Source organism: Leuresthes tenuis, unplaced genomic scaffold (assembly GCF_036924035.1).
Source record: "Leuresthes tenuis unplaced genomic scaffold, fLeuTen1.0.hap1 SCAF_18, whole genome shotgun sequence".
Classification (NCBI taxonomy): Eukaryota; Metazoa; Chordata; class Actinopteri; order Atheriniformes; family Atherinopsidae; genus Leuresthes; species Leuresthes tenuis.
In genome coordinates, this window is record NW_027325372.1 from 7,897,848 (window position 1) to 7,921,710 (window position 23,863).

A 23,863-nucleotide genomic window follows, 5' to 3' on the forward strand; every position below is an offset into this window, starting at 1 on the left:
GAATTGTTTGTGCTACAAGGACTTCACATTTATAGAAAAACGGACTTCATAACTTATGTTGGCATGAAAAACCCTCAAAATCAGCAGTAAAGACGATCTTGAGTTAATTGGTGTTAAAAGTGACAAATTAACTTTCTAAGGTTTTTAAAAATCTCTAATTAATAACAGCAGCTTACAAATATTGATCAAATATTAAGAAATGATCTTAAGTGATAAAATACAAGTAAAACACATCACTTCATCCTTTAAGTTGAAATCTGATCATTTTTATTGTTGATGATCAGAGGAGGCTCTGGTGTATTTCTATAAGCAATATTTTACATGGTGACACACATTGAAAAATAATAAGGAGTAAAACGACAACAAACAAACACAACCACATGAAGAAATCTCATCATGAGCTCTTTGCTTTGTGTCAATTTACAAATGTTTTCTCTATATTCTCTATAATCAATCAATAATCTGACAATATTCTTTAATGCCGTAATGGTGTGGATGAATTTTTCAGTCAGCAGCTTCCTGATTCTGTCAAAACACAAACATACCTTTCCATCAAACATCATCAACTCTGGTGTGAATTACCAACGCTGTGAGCAGCTGCCTCTTGACTGTGGTTTCATGATCGCTGATTTTACGCCTCACTAGAAGCAACCTCACTGTCTGCAGGAGTGCAGCCGGTCACCAGGGGGCTCCAGAACAACGAGGGGTTCCTGCGTAGACTCCTGTGATGAAGTGGCCCCTGTGAAAAAGGAGTAGGACGCCACATTCAGCCTCTTTTAGCCCCAACAGACCCAAACCGTCACCAGAAGGTGAACAAATCGACCAGTCCTGGTCCATTTTACTGCCCAGGACTGGAACTGATTTCGTGTTTAATGTTTCAATTAGAGTGAAAATTTTACAGCTAATCAGCAGAGGACAGAGGAGCGGGCCGCGAGCTGGGGTGGGCAGAGCACGCGCACATACACGACCTACATGCATGTGCGCGCACTCACCCCTATCCTAATCGGTGTAATTGAATATTCCATTTGCAGACCCACGGGTGGGACAGAGACGCGCACACGCTTAGTCAGCGTTATCATAACTGACCTCATGCCCTCCACATCCCCCTCCAAAAATGTGTGCGTGTGTGCGCGTGGCCGCCGGGAAGCACAACATTGCCGGGACGTTTCTCCGTCTGTAGTAAACCGGAAACCTGTCGGGAGCAGTGGGGATCGATCCTCCGGTGAGTCCCCGGTAAAAACGGAGCCCCCGCACCTCTTCTTATTTTACTTCTTCTTCGTCTTTTTAAGCAGCGCGCGTTGCTGTGGAAACATCTCCTTCTTTCTGCCCGCTGGGAACATGAAGCCGCAGGAAGCGACGCTCTGAGAAGCTGTGCAGGTAAAGAACCGACTGTTTCTTCAAGTTCACAGCCGCAGGCACGACTCTCGGTAACAGAGGAGGATCGGGCCGGACCCGAACCGTTCCTCGGTACAGAAAAATTACCAGCTAGAATGCAGGTATTTGCTTCTGTAATTTGCAACACATTGACCTGATGGTGAACAGCTGAGATTTTTCAAAGTTTTTCGTTTTTAAAAAGAAAATTAACTGGTTGGTTATTAATAAAATGGTTTGTTAATAATTACAAAAAATGTTAGCAATTTAAAAAGAGTGATACGTTTGTGCACGTTTTTAAAAGATGTATGAAAAATAAACAAGAAAACTGTAATTTGGGTCTTTATTTTATTTAATTGAAAAGTCATATTTTTTTAGATGTTCATCCATTTGCATTTTAGGTTTTTTTCTTCAACACATCTCAAACGCAATATATGCTTTTCTGTTTTGTACATAACAAATTCAAAGATTAACATTTATTTACATTTAAATAAATTAAATGGTCAGTAATGACAATAAAGAAAAATGTCTGAATGATCTCCATTCTTTGGGATAATTTATGTTTTATTTTCTGTTGCTGTGAAAATAATCGGTTATGTTTCTGTAAAAAGAACAAAAACAATTTATAACAGATGATACAGGTTTTATTTCAAAAGAAGTGGATTTTCATTTAACATTATTGACATCAGAGAGTGCTTATAATAGAACGTTAGCCGAATCTCTGCTGTGCAGAGATGGAACATCTGCCAGAATGTTTCTCAGCTGATTCGTCTCAGTTCAGAATTAAAGCATTTTTCTGAATGCAAAACAGTTTTTTTTTTTCTAAAATTGGAGTTTGGTGTATGAGCCTCCGCCCCAGCAGAACCTGATGCCGTGGATGGTTTGTTTTCTATTAAACTGAACTGAAGGTTCAGTAACACAAGATGAATCCCTAAAACTGTCTCAGTTGTTTGCATCCTGTTTGATCTGCTGCTGTGTGAGTCTCTGCTGCTGTTTCGCAACGGCAACACTTATATAAGACTGAAGGCTGCAAGAGAACAATGGCGCACACACACACCGGTACACATACTGAAACACACACACATCCAGTTGCATGGTGTGCCTCCTGTCACTTCTCAGTTATGTGTTCATTATGTGTTAGATTAGTCCGCACGCAGCAAAACTTCTCAGACATGTTATTAATAATTTGGACTTATTTGCACTTTTGAAAACTAGGTTACAGATCGCTGTGACCATAAAAAGCAAAAACTGGATAAAATGAGAGAAAAACATTCAGGTTTCTTTTCTCCTGTTTTCGGTCACTGGATATTTGTCGATCCAGCAGGAGGAGAGTGACTTGTACTGATGCTTTGGAGCAGTCACAGCATTAAAGTCAAGTTTCTGAGCATCAGTAGTTAGTTAGTAGTTATAACTTATAGCTGATGATGGTCTGAATATGTATATATATTAGATATTTCATGCACAGATCACAGCTGATACTCAAACAGGGATCTGGAAAAACTGAACATTACTATTGTTGCCTCATGTTAGCATGCACCTTGATACTATGCTCCATATTAGTCGTAGTAATAATCCCGGTGTTTACTGTTATTTATTGTCGCTCACTCCTATTTAATGTGCACAGTTTTTCTTTTACTCTGCTTGCCTTACAAATTTCCTTTCTGGGACGAAGAAAATGTTTTTAACTGAAGTGAATTGTATAAAACAATCAGCTGTGTTAATGTTGGACTCACACGGCGCATATGTTGCAACTTGAGTTCAGATGCAGACACTATCCTGTTCACATTTCTGAGTTTTACTTTCTGACTCATCCTGATTATCTCAGTGTCCTGAAAGACATCAGAAGCCTCAGTGAGTCAGAGATGAAACACCACAACTCAAACACAAAGTGTTTCATGTGTCCAATCTGTTTCTACCATTACTCCTCAGCATCTGATCGTATCAAAGCTGTTTCATGTTTACAAAATTCATTTTTTTATTGACAGACTCTGACAGACTCTGTCTGCTTGACTGGTTCATGGAGCAGCGCATTAGATCTCCACCGTCCTGCACATCTCAGTGCATTTTACAGCATTTACTCAACCAGTAAATGCAGTCAGACCAGTGTTTAACCAGCAATTATCTGCTAACAGCTCTATTGTGGACTTAAGTTCCATATCTGGTGACCCTCAAACACACATGGGGCCCACATGGAGCTAATGGGTAACAGTTTATGGATCCCACATGGAAACACTGCAGAGTTCCCATAATCTCCACCGGTTCCTCAAGCGGATTCATTATCACTCAAACATTTGCTTCATTCATAAAAAGAAAAAGGAGAGACTGTGGTTTACTGTAAAATTGCAGAAGTTTGTCTTTGGTTTTCATGTGGAAGACAATCACTTTTTCCCAGATGACAGGTTGTTTTATCCAGAGCACAAGCTGTTTGATTAAAAGGATGTAATGGACTTTTTTTTACAAAGAAGACGACAGAACTGCAAAGCCTGTTTTACAAGGTAGACAGGCTGCGTTAACATGTTTTATTCAGAGCACAAGGTGTTTTAACCTCAGGACAGACTGTTTTATTTCCAGGAAAGGCTGTTTAAGTTGAGATGACTTGTGCTTTTCCCCTCAGCCTCTCTGACAGACTGTTTCTTGACAACAGAGCTTTGTTTAATGCACAAAAAGACAGATTTATGCCCAGATCAGGCTTGTTTAATTTATGCTGTACTGTATGTTTGTCTGTTGCTGATCTGAAAGGCTGTTTTATCCCTGTAGCATATTGTTTTATAGACAAGACAGCTGTATTATCCAGAAGTTTGGCAGTTTTATGTATGCGACAGGACAGAATGTTTAATTGATGCTATCATGTGTTTGTTCCCTGCTGCTTGTCTGACAGGCTGTTAGACTTCCCTTAACCATGCAGTCCTGGCCTTGCCAGGTGTTCCTCCTCGTCCTGCTCCTCGTCCAATCTGCGGAGTCCATGCCCTCTGCTGACAACACCACAGACAGCCTTCAGGAGGTAACTCTGGCGGCCATCTTGCCCCTGACTAACACTGACTATGCGTGGGCGTGGCCTCGTGTGGCACCGGCTCTTTACCAGGCCGTGGAGCAGGTGAACTCTGACCCCTGGTTGCTGCCTGGCCTGAAGCTTGGTTTGGTTCATGGTAACTCAGAGAACCATGAGGGCTTCTGCTCAGACTCCATGGCACCACTGGTTGCTGTCGACCTGAAAGTGTCCCATGACCCCTGGGCCTTCATCGGACCCGGCTGTGACTACTCTTCCTCACCAGTCGCTCGCTTCACTACCCACTGGGATGTTCCCATGGTGACAGCTGGGGCTCGTGCAATTGGCTTCAACCTGTATGCGGCGGTCACCAACACCGGCCCCACCCATAAGAAGCTAGGTGAGTTTGGCATGAGAATACACGAGAAGTTCGGCTGGCAGCGGCAAGTCCTGCTCATCTTCAGCGACAACAAGGACGCCAACGATGACAGACCGTGCTACTTCGCCGTGGAAGGGCTGTATGAGCTGCTGAGAAGAAACAATATCACTGTCTACGATCGCATCATTGAGGGGGATGTCAACTACAAGTTGGAGGTCCAAAAGATCCGTGAGAGCGGAAGAGGTCAGCTGCTTTAGTTTTCAGTTCTGTTTTGCATGTATTTCTTTGCTCGCTACCTTTCCTTCTACCCTCTCCATTCCTTCCTTTTCTTTACTGGAAGCAGTTGAGGTCTGATGCTTTTGCCGCTACATTAGTGTCATGAAACTTTTAAATGTTTTATCTGTTCCTTCCCATCCTAAAACTGTTATTCAATGATCTCTTACCAAGGAAATCCATGATCGTGGCAAGGATGACACTTAAACAGCTTTTGTAGCCTGGTTTCAATAACTTAGACTCGACTTGCTCATTTCTTTTAGTCTTTCCCTCCTTTTTTTAATTCCTTTTTTCCTGCTGAGGTCAGACATTTCAGTTGTTTCCACTTTACTCACACCTTCCTGTCTTTCTTTTCTTTTTGTCCTTTCCAGGAGATATGAGAGATTAGATATATGAGCGAGATATGATTATTCCGCTGTTTTCCTTTTCACCTTTCCCTTCTTTTTCTTTCCTTTCTGATAAATTTTCACCAGATCTGCAAGAACTGTTGATGTCTGATGCTTCACCTCCTTTCATTTCACTGTTTGGTTCCTTCTTGCTCCTTCCTTTCCTCCTACTTCTTTTCCTCATCCTCCCTTCTTTGGTTTCCTCCCTCCCTTGATGTTTTTCTCATGGTTAAATGATGGTTAATTATTGTTTGATTTTTCTCCGTACTGGTTAATGACTGACATCAGCTCTGTGTGTGCGTCTGTGTGTGAGTTGTCTGCTGTTGTACGTCCATGTTTATGTGGACCCATTTCAGGATCCAATTTAGGGCCTCAGTAGTGAAAACATTCCTGCATTGTAAGGACATTCCTGCATCGTGAGGACATTTTGGTTGGACCTCTGTGAGATGGTTTAAGTTGGAATCAGATTCAGTTAAGTGTGTCATGTCAGTGATTAGTCCTCACAGGTATAGAAGAATAATGCATGTGTGTTTGTTGAACACACCTGTAAATAATCATGACTTTAGTGCGGAAGAAGAAGTAAATGTGTCCTCTAATCCTCTGTTTGACTTGCAAGTATGTTTAATGTGAAACATGTTGCTGACGTCATGAAAAAAAGTTAGTGCGCATGTTAAGGTGTCTCATTACTCCTCCACAGAAGTACTATTACTACTTATAGCAACATGAAGCCTGATAATCTGATACAAACCGTACACACAGTATGTAGTAAAAAGGAATGCAAAGTGGTGCTAATGACACTTAAATTTTACTCCTTTACGTTCATCCTGTCAAAACGCTCATGTAAAATAAGCTGTACTGATGTTATTGCATGTTAGTACAGTTTGTATGTAAGGATCAGACACCAGCACAATTGGTAGCAGTACAATGTGTGATATGACATCATCACAGGCACACTAACTGCTCCTGTTGTCCTCTTACTGACACCAGCTGTTGCCTGCGGCGATGTTGGATGTCCTAAAAGTAATTACCTCTGTGTTTCTGTGTGTGTGGCAGGTGTGTGTGGCAGGTGTAATTCATGTTGGGGGATGCAGATCTGTTTACACTGTCACATTATGGGGAAGTGTCTTCGTTTCTACGTATAGTAAATATTTAAGTGAGACGGGGTAAGTTGATGTTAGATTTAGGTAAAGTTTGGAGTACAGGTTACAATGAGAGTGATTCTTCAAGAAATTAGAGGAAATCACTGTAATGTCCTCTGAAGAAATGGAAACACGGCTGAGTGCGTGGGTGTGTGGCAAAAAAAAACAAAAAAAACCAGCTCTCAGTCAGCTGTCTTTTTTTTCTGGTTGGTTCTATTAAAAACAGAAAAAACAACATGTGAGTTTGTGGTTTTCACATGCAAAACTCTCCCTGTCCACATAATTAAGTCCACCTTGGGGACTGTATGGAGATGATTTGGGGTGAGGTGGGGCATTTTTCTTTTCCTGCAGGACTCTGAGTGACACTTCCTAACTGGGAGGTTATTATTTTCAGTCTGCATCAGAATGGAGGGGAACATGGTGGGGTTGCTTGAAATGTTTAGGGAGAGTGGGGAAGGATGTTTTTACATTTTCTCATGACACATTGTTTTTAACCTCAGCAGGAAAATTCTACACACTATATGAAACAGTTACATGAAAGGCATAAAGAAAAACAACCAAAGACAAAGTCAGTCAGCTTCTGGAGCTATGCTTTAAATTGGCATTTCCAGCAAAGTGTTGGGTGAGAAAACAACCCTTCTTGCACACACTTTACAACCTTTTTTTTTTTTTTTTTGCTAAGGTAAACTGAGTGGAGTTCACACCTTTACTGATCTGATGCTCATAATGATCCTTAACGAGCGTCTCCTGTCTGACCGCTGAGCTCGTTAGAGAAGGATCTATGATTATCACCATGGAGACCGAAGAGCTGAGTGCTGAGGTCATGAGCCCTGTTAGACTGAGCCAGACCTGGTCTACGGTTTGATGTAGTCACACAGGGCTCCTGAAGCCATTTGAACAAATGTTCGCATACCTTCTAGAGGACTCAGTCCAGCCAACACAAAGAGACACAGAGACAGAAAATAATCATACAGCCCTTCTTAACTCTAATTAATGTCTCCATAGACATCAGCTGCAGGGTTACGCTTCCAGAGACACAGAGAGACAGGAAAGTGTTGCAGTGACACACAAAGTAACTTAAGAGACAAAATGGCATCACATACTCCAAAGGACGTCAGTGACAAGATGATACACAACAAACTATAAAGACAATCGTAATCCTTTCTGACATTCAGTGTTGTTGTCAGCTTCCTTCCTGTTTTCTTTTCTTTCTCCTCTTCCACTTTTGGTTAGATTTTCCTAATGCTTGTTTCACATCAGTTTCAGTTTACTATTTGCTCCCCATCTATGTTTAATTTGCTATTGCTTTCCTCAGCGTTTATTCCCTTTGTTCTCCTTCGTTCACCCTTGTCTTTGTCACTCACTCTGTTCCTGCTGCTTTTCTCTCATTGTTTCTCCTGCAGGTTTCTATTGTTGGCTGGATGTGTGTCGGAGGATTACTTATGACTAATGTCTTTTGGATTCTCTGCTCGGCAGTGTTTTTGTTTGTTCCTTTTAACAAACCATTTTGTTTGTTACACCTGGCATATTAGCATCACTACCTGTTCACTTGAAATATTTAAGATGTGCTCTTTGGCTCAAATCAGAAAAGACTGTTTTTGATAAATTGACTCCTTCATGACAGTCATAAGACTTCAAATTTGTTATTGTTTTTGATAGTACAGGATCAGGCTGCATATAGGTGAGGAAGACTCATTAAAACCTAACATGTAGCCAAAATACAACTATAAGGGAAACCTATTGGACTAACAAAAGCTATTTATCATACCTACTGTCCACCCCTGGGACATTTGTAAATAGCTATTATTTCAGAAAATGAGGGCATGAGTATATAAACCTGAGGCGCATCACTGCCTCCTGGTCCTTTTGGTAGCATTACAGTAATAATGATATCCCAGCTGCAGAAGTTAGGTTGATTAAAACAAAACAAACTAAATTAAATAAAACAAACAAAATCAAGATGAAGAGCTGCAAAGGTTTTGGTGGAGCAGGTGTTTTGTGACTCCTTCTACTCGGAGATTCCAACTCATCTTAGTGTACCTCCGATAAATTAAGAATAACGTGGCTTGGCACTCGGTACTTTCAGATAACATTCTCCTCTGCATTCCATATCAATTTTCATGAATGGAAAATCTCTTCCTTCTCACACTCTCTACTCCTGCTGGTGTTGTGCAACCCCTTTAATTTCTCCATGCAGCAAACAGTCATTGCGAAGCCAAGCACAAAATTTAAAACATGCTTTTCTCTGTGTTAAATAACGTCAGCGAGTGGTGCTTTGCAAAGTTTAGTGACTCTGTGTGAATCATTTAAACGTACTCCACCTTGAATTTTGCTTTCTTATAGGGTAACTCCCATAAATAAATATGCAGCAGTGCTAGCCTAGCGTTATGTGTTGTTAATCTGTACTGACAGTAACTTTTTAACACAGAAACAAGGTTTGCACAAGTCGTAAAGTGATAGTAAATCTGGGTCAAATTGGCGACACAAAAGAGACTCATAAAGATAACCACTAAGAGACTCAAACTACTTCATACAGGCAAACTATAAGAGATAAAAGCAAACTTTAGACAAAAAAAAGTGACAACTCAGCTTCAAAGCGACACAAAATTACTTGGTATCTTAAAAAAATTACTTCGAGAAGGTATACATTCCAAAAAAATTATGAAAAACCCGACTTGTGGACAAATGAGAAAAGCAGGAAAGAAAACAACTTCAACAGGACTGTACTACAAAGCAAATCTGTCTTTCTTTGTGTGAGCTCGCTCGACAAAACCTAAATCCCCACACAGAGATATCAGGTACTATGACAGTGATAATGATCTTTCTCTGTTAACTTAGGCTTTCCTCTAAAGGTTATGTGTGTGCTTACATGAAATGGGAGTTTTATTTGTTGTTTGAAGCATCTTCCGCACATAATTTGCCATTCCTCTGACACTGAATTGATAAGAATAGTAGACTGTATGACCGGAGAAGTGTGAAATGTTTAGAAATCACTAGAGAAAAAACGCAGTTGCTGCAAAGATGCTGCCAGAAAATTGTTGGTTTTGTAAATTAACAATTTGATACATGCCTGGTGTTTATTTCATAGCAGCTTCACATAAAGCTCATTAACTTTCAACTTTATAGAAAGTACACTTGGCTCACACACCTACTCATAATAAAATAGAAATCACATAAGTCATTGAATAAATCAAAGTAAGATTTAATGGATTGAATTTTCTCCGTTAAATGGGCTCAAACTAACTTAGTTAGTTTGTAGTTGTATCGGCTATCAAGACAAGATATGAAAAAGGTATAGGACCCACTCTGGTTCACATACTGAAAGCTTGGTTCCCATGGTAACACAGCAGGCAAGCTACATGTTGTTTTCTGTAACTGCAAAGCTTCTTTGATTGGTCAAAAGGTTTTGGATGTTTAAACTTGGCTATTTCTGGTCATGAAGGCGGGTTTTTAGTTAAGATTAAAATCTGTGGTGAGTCATTATTTTATAGATTAAGTACTGAAAATATGTCCCTGCATCAACATTGTTGTTTAGGTTATATTAAAATTTGATATAAATCTTTCTTGTAAAACAAGCATATTTATTAGCATTTTAGAAATAAGCCATTCATTAAACGTAACTTCTACACTTGAAATTTTGTCACAATGACAGACATCAACTTTCCATATCCTGCCTGGTGACATTTAAATGTTGTTTCAGGCTGAATTTTGCTGTCTGGGATTTAATCAGGACAGGAATCAGTGAAAGTTTATTGCCTTAAATGTGAACCTCTGAACACAAACTGCTCCAGGGGCAGGTTATGAGTTCATTATCAGTTACCATGCTGATGTAAAGCAGGTTAAAAGACAGCCAGCTTTGTGACACTAAAAGCTCTACATAGCTCACTGTGCTGCTAATCTTCCTTTGTTGTACACCCCTCTGAAAACCCAAATACTGGGAAAGACTTACAAACATAAGACAAAGAGAAAGAGAAAAAGACTCTTAACAACTTATACACACCAGAGCCATTCATTCAGATTTATATGTATCTTGTGTCTTTTTTTCTGGGAGTCCAGCTCTGCTGTCGAAGGGAGGGATCACCTTTTCATATATGTGTTCTTGGGCTTGTTACCTCCCCTGTGAATACACCTGAAAATAATTAAAAACCTTTAAAAGTCAACAAACAGCATTTTGAGATGAAAAAAAGGAACAAAGATTGAAGAGCATCCAGGGAAAATACTAAGAAGCTTTTCAGTAGCACTCCCTCTTTCTCTTATTGCACTTTTCAAAACAAAGTCTCCTCTTCTTTTTCTTCTCCAGTGGTGTACCTGTGCTGCCCCTGGGACTTCTTCAGGAATCTGATGGTCCAGTTCTGGAAGGAGGGGGAAGAGCTGGAGAACTACGTCTTCTTCTTCATTGATCTTTTTGCTGAGGGTTTGGAGGGCGGACGACCCGTCATGCCGTGGTTCAGAGGAGATAAGGAGGACTACGTGGCTCGTCTCGCTTTCAGGGTGAGAAGCAGTTCTGGTAAAGATAGACAAAGACAGATAAAATGGCTTTGAAAAGGGACCAGGTCCTAGATTAAGACCATGATTGGTATTTTAATGGCCCGTTCTTTAAGTATGTGATGTGACAGCAGCTAATTAGATAGCCAAGGATTGATTGATTAGTTTGTCATTGATCAGCAAATACTCCCGTATGTCTGTCCGTCTGTTGTTAGAGTGTGAAGTTGCTGACCTACCGGGAGCCTCAGAATCCAGAATACCTCCAGTTTGTGGAGACTCTGAAGACCGACGCAAAGAAAATGTTCAACTTCACTATAAAAGACTCTCTGGTAGGAATATTGATCACGACTGATACATGTTTGACAGTCATTTTATATTGATAAGGAAAACAAGAAACAAAACGGAAGATTTATGCTGTGAGTCTCAACTCTCTGTCTCTGTCAGTACAACCTGATTGCTGGAGGATTCTATGACGGAGTGATGATGTACTCCCAGGCTCTGAACGAGACTCTGAGCCAACAGAGAACAGGACCAGGACAAGTGCAGAGACCCAAAGGAGACGTGGTGACCCGGAAGATGTGGAACAGGACCTTCCCAGGTGAGGGTGGATGTTTGTCTTTGGGAGCAGAAACAAAAACAGAACTACAGTGCTGAGAAAAAGTCTGAAATCACCCCTCAGTTATTCTGATTTTTCTCTCCAAGCCGCCAGACTTTCTTGTAATGTGGTCGAGAGCAATAGTTCTCCTGGCTTTCTGAAGGTCCATCAAAGTTTCACACTGATCTGTGAATCTTTCAAGCATTAAAAAATGCATCTATCTAAAACAATGTTAAAACAAGCTACTGTTGTGTCTACATAAAACAGACAAATTGGTAAAGAACCATTTTAAAAAGGTTTCTTTAAGCGCTTTGTCACAAGCAGCCTATCACAAAGACACATCATTTGGTTCCATTTCTTTAGTCATATATATGAAAAATAAAAATAGCACAATTTGATGGACATAAAATTTTATTTTTGCACCAATAAGAGTTAATAGAGAACCAAAATAACTATTAGCTAAAAGCTTATCTTATATCTCAGCATTTTGTGCTGTGCGTTGTTAAGAAATCTGAGGAAACTGGACAAGTACAAGACAAAAGAAGAAGTGGCAGGGCTAAAAAGCTATCTATAGTAGATGAACAGTATCTAAAAGTGATGTTCTTAAGACTAACAGAGGACCTGAGAGATGCATCTGGTTCAGCTGATCCATCTAATGTGGGTCAAAGCATCAGAAATGGTCTCCATGGAAGGGTGACTGTCAAGAAGCCATTCTTAAGGAAGGGAAACCGGGAGAAAAGGCTGAGCTATGTCAAATGAAAATCACTGAAAATCAGTGGAAACAGGTCTTATGGAGGGATGAATCCTCCCCAGAGCCTGGACCTCAACATTATTGAAGCAGTGTGGGATCATCTGACAGAGAACGGAACAAAAGGCAGCCGACATCCAAAGAAGAGCTTTGGGATGTCCTTCAAGAAGCCTGGAGAACTATTCCTGAAGACTCCTTAAAGAAATGACAGAAAGCTGGTCTAAGAGGGTTCAGGCTGTGTTGAAGAATAGAGGTTCTCAGACTAAATACTGACTTTTAAGCTCTTTGGAATTGTACAAACTCAGTTTTTGCCTTATAAACTGTATTTACATTTGTGTTTGCATGTGTTTTGATATATCACTGCACATATTTCAAGTTTTCATGGCAATATTTAAAAAATAAGGGTTGCTCAAGACTTTTTCACAACACTGTATCTCTGTCCCATTAACAGCATTGTGTAAAAGTAAAACAGTAGACGTATCTACCAGAGCACTACCAGCAAAATGTACTTCATGTATCACAGTAAAAATAAACAGTTGTACTGTTAATCTGCAAGATTGTTTTTGCTGGTGCAACGTGTAAGCCACAGTCTAAAAGCTTCGAAAAACAGGAGAATGCTTCAGTGTTTCTTGACAGAAACCAGCTTCTCTCCACCGCCCATCAATCACTCTGTCGATTAACTTATGGGCCCTGACGACCTATCGGGAGCCCTGGAGCTCTGTGAGGTCACCATGGGAATCAGAGTCCGACGCACACACTCACACACATTCTCATGGCTGTGAAGTTTGCCAGCAGGGAGTTAGCGTGTTAGCGTAGCGCTGCCGTGTAAATTTGTACCAGCTGGCCGTGACACTGGGAACAGGATGTCTGAGACTCAAACCAACAACCAGGAAGGGAAAACCACGCCACAAAAAATTTAAAGGGACAGCTCAATTTTTTCTGCACAGCCTGATCACTAACTCAGCTTGAATGTGTCATTGTGAAATTAAGATAGAAGAGAACAGGAAGATTACTCTGTGGTTTATTTTAAAGGACCTGTTTTCCATCGTATAATGTGACATTAGGCAGATCCAGCTCCAGGTTCAGGACTTTGGACTTGGTCTGAAGTGAAAGAGAGAGTCTGAATGCCATATATTGTTTCCATAGGCAGGAAGTCATCCATCATTTGTCAAAGCACTTAACGGTTTCAGGAAAATGTTTGTTAGTTTAAAAACAATGAGAGAAAATTTGCTTCATTTGACCGCTGACAATATAGAAGCTGGAAATGGCCGACCGCCATTGATCATGAAAGTGGACGTTTGAGTATGTTGTCTGTTGGAAGGTTTCCTTCTGTTTTTATTAGTCAGAGCTCTTGGTATTTTTTTAGAAATATTTAAGGAATGAAAAGTTTTACCACAAGCTTGTGACGAAACCTGGTTTCTCCATTGGATCCTTAAACTTTTGGCAAAGCCTCAGAGCTGCACCCCAGTGATGATTTGACTGTCTTTGACTGTATTTCTAAATATTAGCAACACAGTGCTAAAATATAGATGAGGCTGGAATCAAAGAGGCTGGAAGCAAGAGTCTTTAAAACGGTGGTCATACAGCTCACATGCATCAGAGGTAAGACCTCAAACAAAGAAACCATGTCCTATTTATACTCTAAGGTATGTGCAATACAACACGTCTGTCTTTAGGTGTTATCTTCCTCATGTGATTTCTGTAAGGAAAGTCCAGACATCTTGGTTTCATCTTGGCATGTCATAAGTTTTCTTTAAACTTCCTTGGACCATATATCTGACCTTTCCAAGGTCCTGTGGCATCAATCAGGTCTGGCTTCTCCCAAAACATACTATCAGGTTCCTTGTAGATACTTTACTTTTACTGTTCTACATCTCGTCTTAATGATTTTGTTAAAGGTATTCGAGACCCTGGTTTAAAGATAGTTTTAGACTGGTTTGAGACTTAATTCCAAATTTGTTTTCGAATTTGATTTCTAATTGGTTGTGGTCAGGTTTTTAGAACAATTTCTTTAATTTGTTGTAGATTGATTTGTGACTTGGTTGTGCACTGGTTGTAGGTTGGTTTCTGTCTTTATAGTGAACTAGTTTTATTTGAATCTCTAAATTCTTACTTGGTTTTGAATTTGTGTTAAGCTGTCTCCTGACTTTGTATTTTACTCGTTTCATATTGTTTTTTCCTTTGGTTTTGTGTTTGGCTTCTCTGTTCTTGGCTAAAAACATGGTCCTACAAGCAAAATAGTACCCATACCATCTGTAGATCTAAACTGTTTTTCTAAGGCAATGAAAGCACAATTTTACACAAATTAAACCAATCATATTGTATTTGTAACAATAAATCATCCTAAATCCTACACGCTGGGGTTTCAAATCAGGTCAAAATGTTGTGTTGTATTTGATGCCAGACCCGGCAGGTTTTGCAGGAAGGATTGTGATAATACAAATGTTTGTTTTTACTTTAATCTAAAGAATAGTTTTTTTATTCAAACCTGCATTCTTAAAAATCAATCCAATCAACAATTCAGAGCTTAGATATTATCAGAAATGTTTCTTCTCAGGCAGTCTGACCTTCTCAAACATTTCTTGACTGAAAATCTAAAAACAGCATATAACATTTGTAGAGTTGAGACCTTTAGACCGAAACAACTTTGTCTTATTTCACCACAAAACCAAACAAAGAAAGAAAAACTGCAGAACAAATAATGGGGACAGACTGTGATCCATCATCACAGCAATGCAAACCGACCTGAAGTTTGTGGACTCTAAAAACGTCTCCGTCCATCAGCTGCAGATGTTGATTTAAGCCTTAATAAAAATATTTCCTCTGTTGTTTTAGATTGTGAAACATTTAAAAGACAAGCAGATGAGAACTTTCATCACTATGAATATCAACAGCAGAAAAGTAGAGTCAGACTAATGCTGAAAAACAGATATTACGGAGCATCCACAAACACATCGATAATGAGTAGAAGAACAGAGCCAACCACGAGGGGACAACAACAGAAAAGCAAAGGCAACACAGAATCATCCTGGTGGTCCAGTTGGTGTTGTAGAGTCCATGGTCCTGGTTATGTGTTTTCCCTCCTTTTTCTAATTTTTTAAGAGCGAGAAAGAGACAACAACATTTTAGGACAGGATTAAGCAGGGACAGAGGACATTTATTCATAGCACACAAGAGAGAGCAGGAGAGTACAGAACAACACTGGTGGGAGAAAAAGACACAAGGATGAAAATTAAAGACACAACAAGAAAACATGAGAAAGGATATGATAAAGAAAATCCTCGAACTGAACAGGAAAGAGCAAACCAGAGGTGCATGACCAGGAAAACAACAACAAAACTGAACGGGCAGGGCTTTCAGGATGAGGCAAAACAGGAAAGGAAATGAAAGGACATGAAGGCAGGGCAAAGTGACATAGAAAGACGGACCGGCATGGTGCAAAGCATAAGAAAACAAAGAAAATGGAGGCTGGACACAAAAAGACCAAAGAGTATTAAAGGATGAGATAAAATATAATAGGACAAAGAAAATAGTTCATGTCAACAAAAAAAAGAAAAAAAGAAAGTGAACAGAGGGCAGGGGCAGCGGGACAAGATGGACCTGATAGATCAGGATTCAAAGGGAATAGAGGGAGCTAGACAGCAGAGACCTAACAAGATAAGACAACAAAAGCAGACAGACCCGGAAGGAGACATTTGGGAATTGTCCTGTTACGCGTTTTTTTCTATCAAATGAGGAAAAAGGTCCCTTAAAAAAACAACAAAACCAGGAAAGACAGGACAAGCAGTAACAAGATAACAAGAACAAGAGACTAAACGACAGCACTGCAAACGACAAGACAGCAGGGACAGACCAGAGCATCGAGACAGATGATGAAACTGATAATGGAGGAAGGGGTCCAGATGTGGAACACCAACTTTCACAGGAAGTGGCTGTCCATCACAGGCAGTGACACGGTGACAGCAAGACTCAGCTGGGGGATGACCACTAATCTAATCACAACGTGTGAGTTTAACTGATGTTATGGGGACATAAATTTTCCCACACAATTGAAATGTGTGGATCTGTGTGGTGATAAAAATAGCAAGAAAACAACAGTAATTGATTTTAAGGATGAAAATATTGAAGCAAAACAAAACAACAGGAGACATCCATTTTTAACAAGCTGTAACAATTTCCCTGAGGTCTTATTAACATGTGTAAGACTTGTGTTCGCCTCAGTCCATTCTGTTTTAAGGGAAATCAACAATATTGTAGCTCGAAGTTCCACTGTGTACCATTTATTACTGCATTTAAACTTTTTTTACGCAATATTTGTTTTAAATCATTTAAATAATTGTACTTAGAGACCTACATCTTTACTAAAAACATAAAAATAGTGCAATGTTAACACACTGAGAGCTGGAAATGGCATTTAATGTCGCAAACAATAGTCACGTCACAGCGCTGTTGAAATGACGTAGTCTGATAATACACCGTATCCACACAGCTCCAAATTACAACCTGTTCAACAAGAAAGCTTTCATTTAACAAAGTGAATGCAAGGCTGTAATGTTGATCTTTCGGAAAGTAACGGCAATAACTTCCATAAATTTTTTACATCAACTTCATGTCTTAGCTGTTAGCTTCAACTAGTGCTAAGCAGCAAAAAAAAAATAGATACAGGGAAAACAAAATAGCTGAATTATTTCTCCATTACTCATATTTTCCTTGTCTGAAGTTTGGCCACAGAAAGCTGGAACTGATCCCTCTTTGAGGCCCAATTTCTTGGTTCCAATGTTGGACTGGCCCAAGTTGTTAAAACAGTCAATGAAAATGAGTTGCTGCATATACACAGTCGTTTGCTAAACTCATTCTGGAACATTATCTTCAAATAAAGTTTATGCACTGGGCTCTTTTGTCCGCCTCAGGCTGGGGTTGATGTAAGATGGGTGCTGTTCAGTACAGCTGGCAATAGGCCATTTTGGTTTGAAGTTGGCTTCTTCCTTCTAACAGGTTTAATGAGAGCAGGTGGGGATCAGAGGTCCAGGCCATACAGAGTGAACTTGAGAAATGATTTAAGTTTTTTTGCTGAAGATCTGAACTGCTTATTAGTCTTCCTCTCAAGACCACTTAGTGCAGGTCTTGATCTGATTGAGTGTGTTTTTTTTAAGTAGTGTTGAGTGTTTACTTATGAGTAGTTGGTATCTTACCTGCAGTTGTCAGCGATCAGTTATGCGCCACCAGTGTGAAGACTATAATTGACCGGAAGCTGCTTCCTAACAGCACAATACTGAGGGTTACCCAGAATAAAGATGGCAAAGCTCTGCAGTAATATCTCTGTCCATAGAAAACCAGGGAAGGTTCTCTGACCTCAAACTCACCTCTGGAATACCTTTAATTTTATCAAGACCTTTCTCATGGTGCACTAATGTATACATGCAACTGAGGGGGGAAATGAAAGAGAATCTCATTTTGTATGTGTGTGTAGGTGGGTGTTTTATTGTAATTTGGATCTCTACGATGGGAGTGATGGGTGCCTGTGGTTTCCACATTCAACATTTAACTGGCCTTGTGCTGGTCTTGACATGTCTCAAAGTCTTGGTCTTGTCTTGGTCTCGAGGCAATCTGGTCTTGGTATGAACTTGATCTCAATTTAGGTGGTCTTGACTAGCAACATGCTGATCATTGAATTATATATCTTCAAACCAAGGGGACACAAAGCAAAGTGCCAGGTTTGTATTTCCTCAGAGTTTCTTACTTGGTATGACTTAAGACACCCATTATGTAACATCTAGATATTTTGATTTTATTTCTATCTCAGTATTCAGACAGAGTTGATATGAGTTAATCATATGAAATCATATGAATATGAGCTGTTTCTGCTTCTTACAAATAGACATGGCCAGTACTTACCAACATGAAATAGAAATATATCCAGTTGAAAACAATAATGATTGATTTATTTTTCTCACATAAAAGGTGACGCTATCTATGTTTAGCTCGTGATTAGCGATCTCTACACACTCAAATCTGTTTATAACAATGCAGTGCAGACACCTCCTCCTTTTTACATCACATCACAGTCTGGTCTATTCAGTCCAAACCAGTTAACAGAAACAGGCGTAAATCATATCATTATTATTAGTAGTATTGTTTGGAGCAACATTTTGCTTAACAGCTCCATATAAAATTCGGCTGCTGTTTATTTATCATCTCTTTACAATAGTTTTGTGTCATAAGTCTGATGATAAAGAGTCAAAGATAAGCTAAAACAAAACTAATATAAACCAAGACAAAGGCAATTAAATCAAGCTAAACCACTTTAAAAACAAACAAGAATGATTGAAATTAGAAAGAAGCCAACTTTTGTAATATAGCTGCTAAAACATAAGGGGCTAATCTGTTTCTGTATTCTGAACTTCTGACTGCAGCAGCTCCTGATCGATGGATTAATATCGATTGCTGTATTGATTAACTGGTAGTGATGCTGTAATGTTGCCTCTTGTAAGTGAGCCAAAACAGGTCAGAGCCTAAAGAAGGAGAACCAATCAGGCCTGACCTGTGTTTACCTGTTCAAACTGAAACAAACCCGTTTAGTACAAATATTTGAGAATTGCATAGTCCAGCAACAGACCTTAGAACTTAATATATCTAAACTAGTAAAGAAATAGTAGTATTTACCATGTGTGCCTCAAAAACAGATACTTAAATGTATCCCATGTGCACGAGCCAAATATAAACCTCCGTCACAATATAATCAAAACCAGGAACAGACTCAGAACCGAGACAATCAGGTCAATGAAAACACAGTGTGTATTTCAGTGTGTTGATGGGGCTGATAAACAGGCTGCTCTGCCTGCTCTTTATTAGATTGGACTGCTTTTATCCACCAACACACACTGAAACTCAGTCAGCAGCCATCAATCACTGGGCATGTGCGTCAGAGGGGAAAGAGATTGATGCCCTTTGATTCGCACAGCCTACGAGAACAACAAAGTCTTCGAAGGACTTCACCTTGTGCCTCAGTAGATGGAGCTCTATCGGTAAAGTGACCTAATCAAGTTACATTTCATGTCACGGTGAGGAGATGGACCCAAAATACAGACTTGAACCGGAGGTAGAGGGAAAACTGAAACTTAATTTATTGTTAAACTTTAACAAAAAGCACGGACAAGCTGGAACACCAAAAACCAACTGTGAAAAACAAATCTGAAGGACCAACCGGGCAGAGAACTAAGAACAAAGACACAGGCTCGGATGGCAGGGAAGGACATGAGGATAAAACAGTGAGAATCTGGCAAATACTGAAAGAAACCAAGGGGAATATGTACTGAAGGAACTAATGAGGAAATGACTGCAGATGAGACAAATTGTCAAGGAAACAGGTGTGTAAATGGAGCTGAGACCCAGGCAGAAGGGATCAGAGGAACTAAGAGTAATGGACACAGGACTCAAGGCACAGGAAAAAAAACAAGAACATAGGACCAGGACAATTAAACAATGAAAAACACTAGAAACTAAAAAGACACAAAACCACAGATCATGACATTTCATTTGTTAACAAGAATTAGTTTTAGATTTAGTTAGACTTTTTGAGAACATCACAGCTTTGTCGCAGAGGCCTGAGATTGGTAATGGGTACCTGCCAGATGTTTCTAGCCTCAAGGCGTTCACTAATGTCGTCACTAATTACTATTCCGACACACTCTTTCTCAACATAATTGAAGCTTAGCTTTAATTCTGACCGACCAGAGGCAACTCTAGAGTCTATTTGTCTCCTATGAGACTCGATATTAACATGATTTCTTAATTTATTAGTCTCCTGAGGTTACTGAACATGTTTGTGCTTGGACATCTGCTTTCTGGCATTGCTGTGGTGCTTCATCATTTAACTAGGAATGTCCACTCTGAGGTAATAGTCTTTACACACTGGGAATTTTTAGCTTAATAGTGAAATACATACCTTGAATTATAAGACACAAATCGCCCATAATCCAGGAATGTTATCCTATAAAGCTCTCAGCTCCCTGAGGCATTTGTCTTTAGACATTTTGTATTTATGTGCTGCTCTCCAAAATGATAAAAGCTATATTTTTAAAAGAAGACTCTGTTGCAATGCTTCCTATGACCTGATGTGGATATACAGAAGTGTATCCGTTAGCCTGATTTTCTTTGCTTTATGATAGAGCTGAATTGTTTGCCTTGATAATAGAGGGTTTTGATTTCAACAGCTCTGCAGATGAAGAAGAAGTCTAAGTGTGATTGGGAAAAGACCTTCAGATTTAATTCTCACCAACCCTTTAGATTCTTGAATTTGAAGTGAAATATTTTGTATTTAAACTAATGTTGGTGTACCACAAGGCTCTGAATGTGGCCCACATATTTATTTTAACTGTTCCCTTTAAGCCACGTCCTGTGTGAGTTACAGTAAAAATAAATTACATACTCAGATGAGTCTCTTTTATGCTGCCATTATGTAGAAGCAGATAGTTTCTGCATCAAATCCATCTGCTTCCAACCTGTACTGAGGGAATGAAATCTGAAGCAGCTTGTGCTCACTAAACAGCTTTAATGGGGCAAACAGTCTCACGTTTTGAGACTATTCTGTGTTCATCAGACTGAAGGTGGACACAGAATCAACAATCAACTAGTCAACCTAAAACAGGTGTACATAATCCCTTGGACAAGCAGTTGAGCCTAGTTTACAAGCCTGTTAGTACAAGGGTGGGTGAGTGGTGTAAGTTTCTACAAATGGTGTGTGGACATCTGATGAAGACACGATAATGTTGAAATGTTATTCTGTTTGCAGCATTAAAGGCTGCAAAAACTCTCCTTTATTCTTGAAAGTTATTTGTTTTTCAGCTGGGAGGCAGATGATTCAGCTACATACTGCTGGATGACACAGAGTTTCCTGTTTTTATTTGAAGCAGCATGTGTTGGTTTGAAAATAAAGTTGAACTATGCACTGCAAATGTTGCTAAAGTTTTGACCTCTAACATTCAACTAAATGATTGTTTGCCCGTTTTTTCCAAAACTGCAGGTAGATCTGTAATTTCCCAACTGTGCTGCTTTTGCCGCTATAAACACACAAGTGGTTTTCCTGGACAAATTTCCAGCTTATAAAACATAGGGTCCTCACTTACTCTCCAAGAAAATGTTGGCTGTAGTTGCTTTGCATATGTCTGCAGAAAAGAAAGAAGAGCCGTGAGTTCCAAAATCTGAATGGGGCTCAGTAAACCTGACGCTTCAGTAGAATTAGAACTGATTCAGCTGGAAAACTTCCACAAAAACACAAGAGAAACCTAGTTGATCTATCCACACTGGCTGACAGAGCAGTGGAGCAGAGCTGCTTTTTGCAGTAATCAGTCTGCTATAATGTGCGACTGTGATTGGTGTGATGACGGACTTTGGTTTGGCATATGTCTCTTATTGAAAAATTACAGCATCTGTGTGCCACATAAGAGAGTGAGAAAACTGGAATATCTTTATAGTTTTAAACCAAAAAAAGCTGAAAATATGCTGTTTTTTTCTTTTGTTAGAACATGTTGGCCGCACAATGTAAGTTCTGTTCTGTAGAGAAGAGAAGAAAAGAGAAGAATTAATTGACTTCTTAATGAACTCTGCTGTGACATAAACACAGTGAAACTCGGAATTGATTATCTACAGGAAGAAAACCTGGTGTTTCCATTGACTGACTCCTTAAATTAACTTCCTCCCCTACAGCTTAACAGGCTCACAGTGAGCCTGAGTTGAAATCTAGCTGGCAGCAGGAGGTTTGTGTGATTTTAATTGGCTATGAGTTTTTGCTTGACTGGTTACGACAGAGAAAAGAATAATCCAACCAAGACCTGGAAGTTTACACAATATCTGCTTCTATAAATATCCATAGAGGTTAAATAATAGGACAATAATTAGCCTCTTTCTCAAAGTGAAATCTGTGCCGCGTAAAGCATCTTTTTCTGCTGCTTATCATTAATACAGAAAAAAAGTGTGAAGACAGAAAAAGCAGAAAAAGAAATGGCTTGTTCTGGTACAAAAAGCTCCATTTCAGCCAGGTTTCAGACATAGTTGTCAGCACAGGGCATGAAAAATGCATTAGATAAACTTGGAGGGAATCGATACCGACGGCAAATATAGATGTGTAGAGTTCAGTCAAGAGAATATTTAAGAAAGATTAAACAGGATTTATAGCCCTGCAATCAACATTAATCTTGTATTGTTCCAAACACTTATCAATATTCTTACATTCAGTTAAGATCTGGAGCTTTGACCGTTTCTGCGAGCTGTGTTTGTTCCCACCCTTATAACTGAAACCTGAGACGCCCTCCCCCACTCTGTCATATTTTTAGTCACATTCTTGTTTTTTGCCAGTTTGTTGGACTTGAATCAACAAAAGCAGCAACAGCATTCATTCATTCACTCCCCGTCTGTTTTTTTAAACTTTGAAAAGCAAATAGTCTGTTTTGTTTTTATTTCAGATCAAAAAATATGCAAGAGAAAAAGGAAAAAAGAGCAACTATTAACCCAGATAGATGAGGAGCAACATGTTTACTTGTGACAATAACCTGAACAGTCAAAGAAAGTGTTGTAACCAGCACCTTGGGCCTCTCTGCAGGAGTGATGGGAGTAGTGGAGATGGATGAGTTTGGAGACAGAGAGATGGACTTTGCTGTGTGGGACATGACGGATCTAGAGACTGGAGAGTTTCAGGTAAAACACCTGACTCATGCAGCATTGTGATATAACAATTCAGTGATGAGTTAAAAGCCTTATTTTAAGTAGATGAGGACCATTAGCTGGAGGACTATTATTGAACTACTCTTTGGTCTGTTTGGACAACGGTGTGGAGTGCTAAGAGTGCCACAGAACAGAATACATTTGTAAAATGATAAGGAAATAAATGAGTTAATGTGAAAATATTTAAATAATAATAATTTTTTTATTAGTAGCACTGCTGTCATTTCATATGGGTTCTCCATGTGGTGTTTTAGCTGAAAACAGACCGTTGGCTGCAGCCAAATGCACAGTTGCAGTCATAACAACAGCAGTCTGTCAGCTTCAGGCTCTAATTATTGTGTAGCACTTTCCACATCTGTGTGGAGGCTGGTGTCCTCTGTTTGTTTCCATGTAAGCTCATCAGCTAGAATCTAATTCACAGAAAGGAACCCTCAATTATAAATAACTTACACAAATGATTCTCAGATATAACAAAGTAGCTTCCAACCATGACTTTTTTTTTTTTAGGAAATATTTAGTTTTGGCTCAAATCTTGGCCAAGGATTAGAAAGTGTTCAGCCGAGATGATGCAAATAGATTAAAACACACAAAAGGAATCCAACAGTTTTGTTTGTACTGATCACATTCAGTCTTTGAAACAATCTGTAAGGCCCAGGCAAAACCTCCAAAATGTGTTCCTCAGTCCTCAGTTCTTTGTCCACATGGCACATCCTGCAACTACATCATAACAAAAGCCTGAATCTGTACCATCAGCAGAAGATGATTTGTTCATATCAGCTGTA

The 23,863-nt window shown here is 39.5% G+C and overlaps 1 protein-coding gene across 2 annotated transcripts in view; it reads left to right on the forward strand.

Moving 5' to 3' along the window:
• Positions 1 to 1,130: 1,130 nt before the first annotated feature.
• The window catches only part of npr1a (natriuretic peptide receptor 1a), a 33,920-nt gene continuing 11,187 nt past the window's right edge, over positions 1,131 to 23,863 (forward strand). Inside the window, exons 1-6 of one of the 2 annotated variants that reach the window (XM_072370621.1) lie at positions 1,131 to 1,496; positions 4,250 to 4,979; positions 10,835 to 11,025; positions 11,235 to 11,348; positions 11,464 to 11,617; positions 22,960 to 23,054. In XM_072370621.1, coding sequence (XP_072226722.1) covers positions 1,491 to 1,496; positions 4,250 to 4,979; positions 10,835 to 11,025; positions 11,235 to 11,348; positions 11,464 to 11,617; positions 22,960 to 23,054 — 1,290 coding nt within the window. In that variant the 5' untranslated portion in view covers positions 1,131 to 1,490. The remainder of the gene's footprint in view (positions 1,497 to 4,249; positions 4,980 to 10,834; positions 11,026 to 11,234; positions 11,349 to 11,463; positions 11,618 to 22,959; positions 23,055 to 23,863) is intronic. The other variant, XM_072370622.1, reaches the window with a different exon arrangement.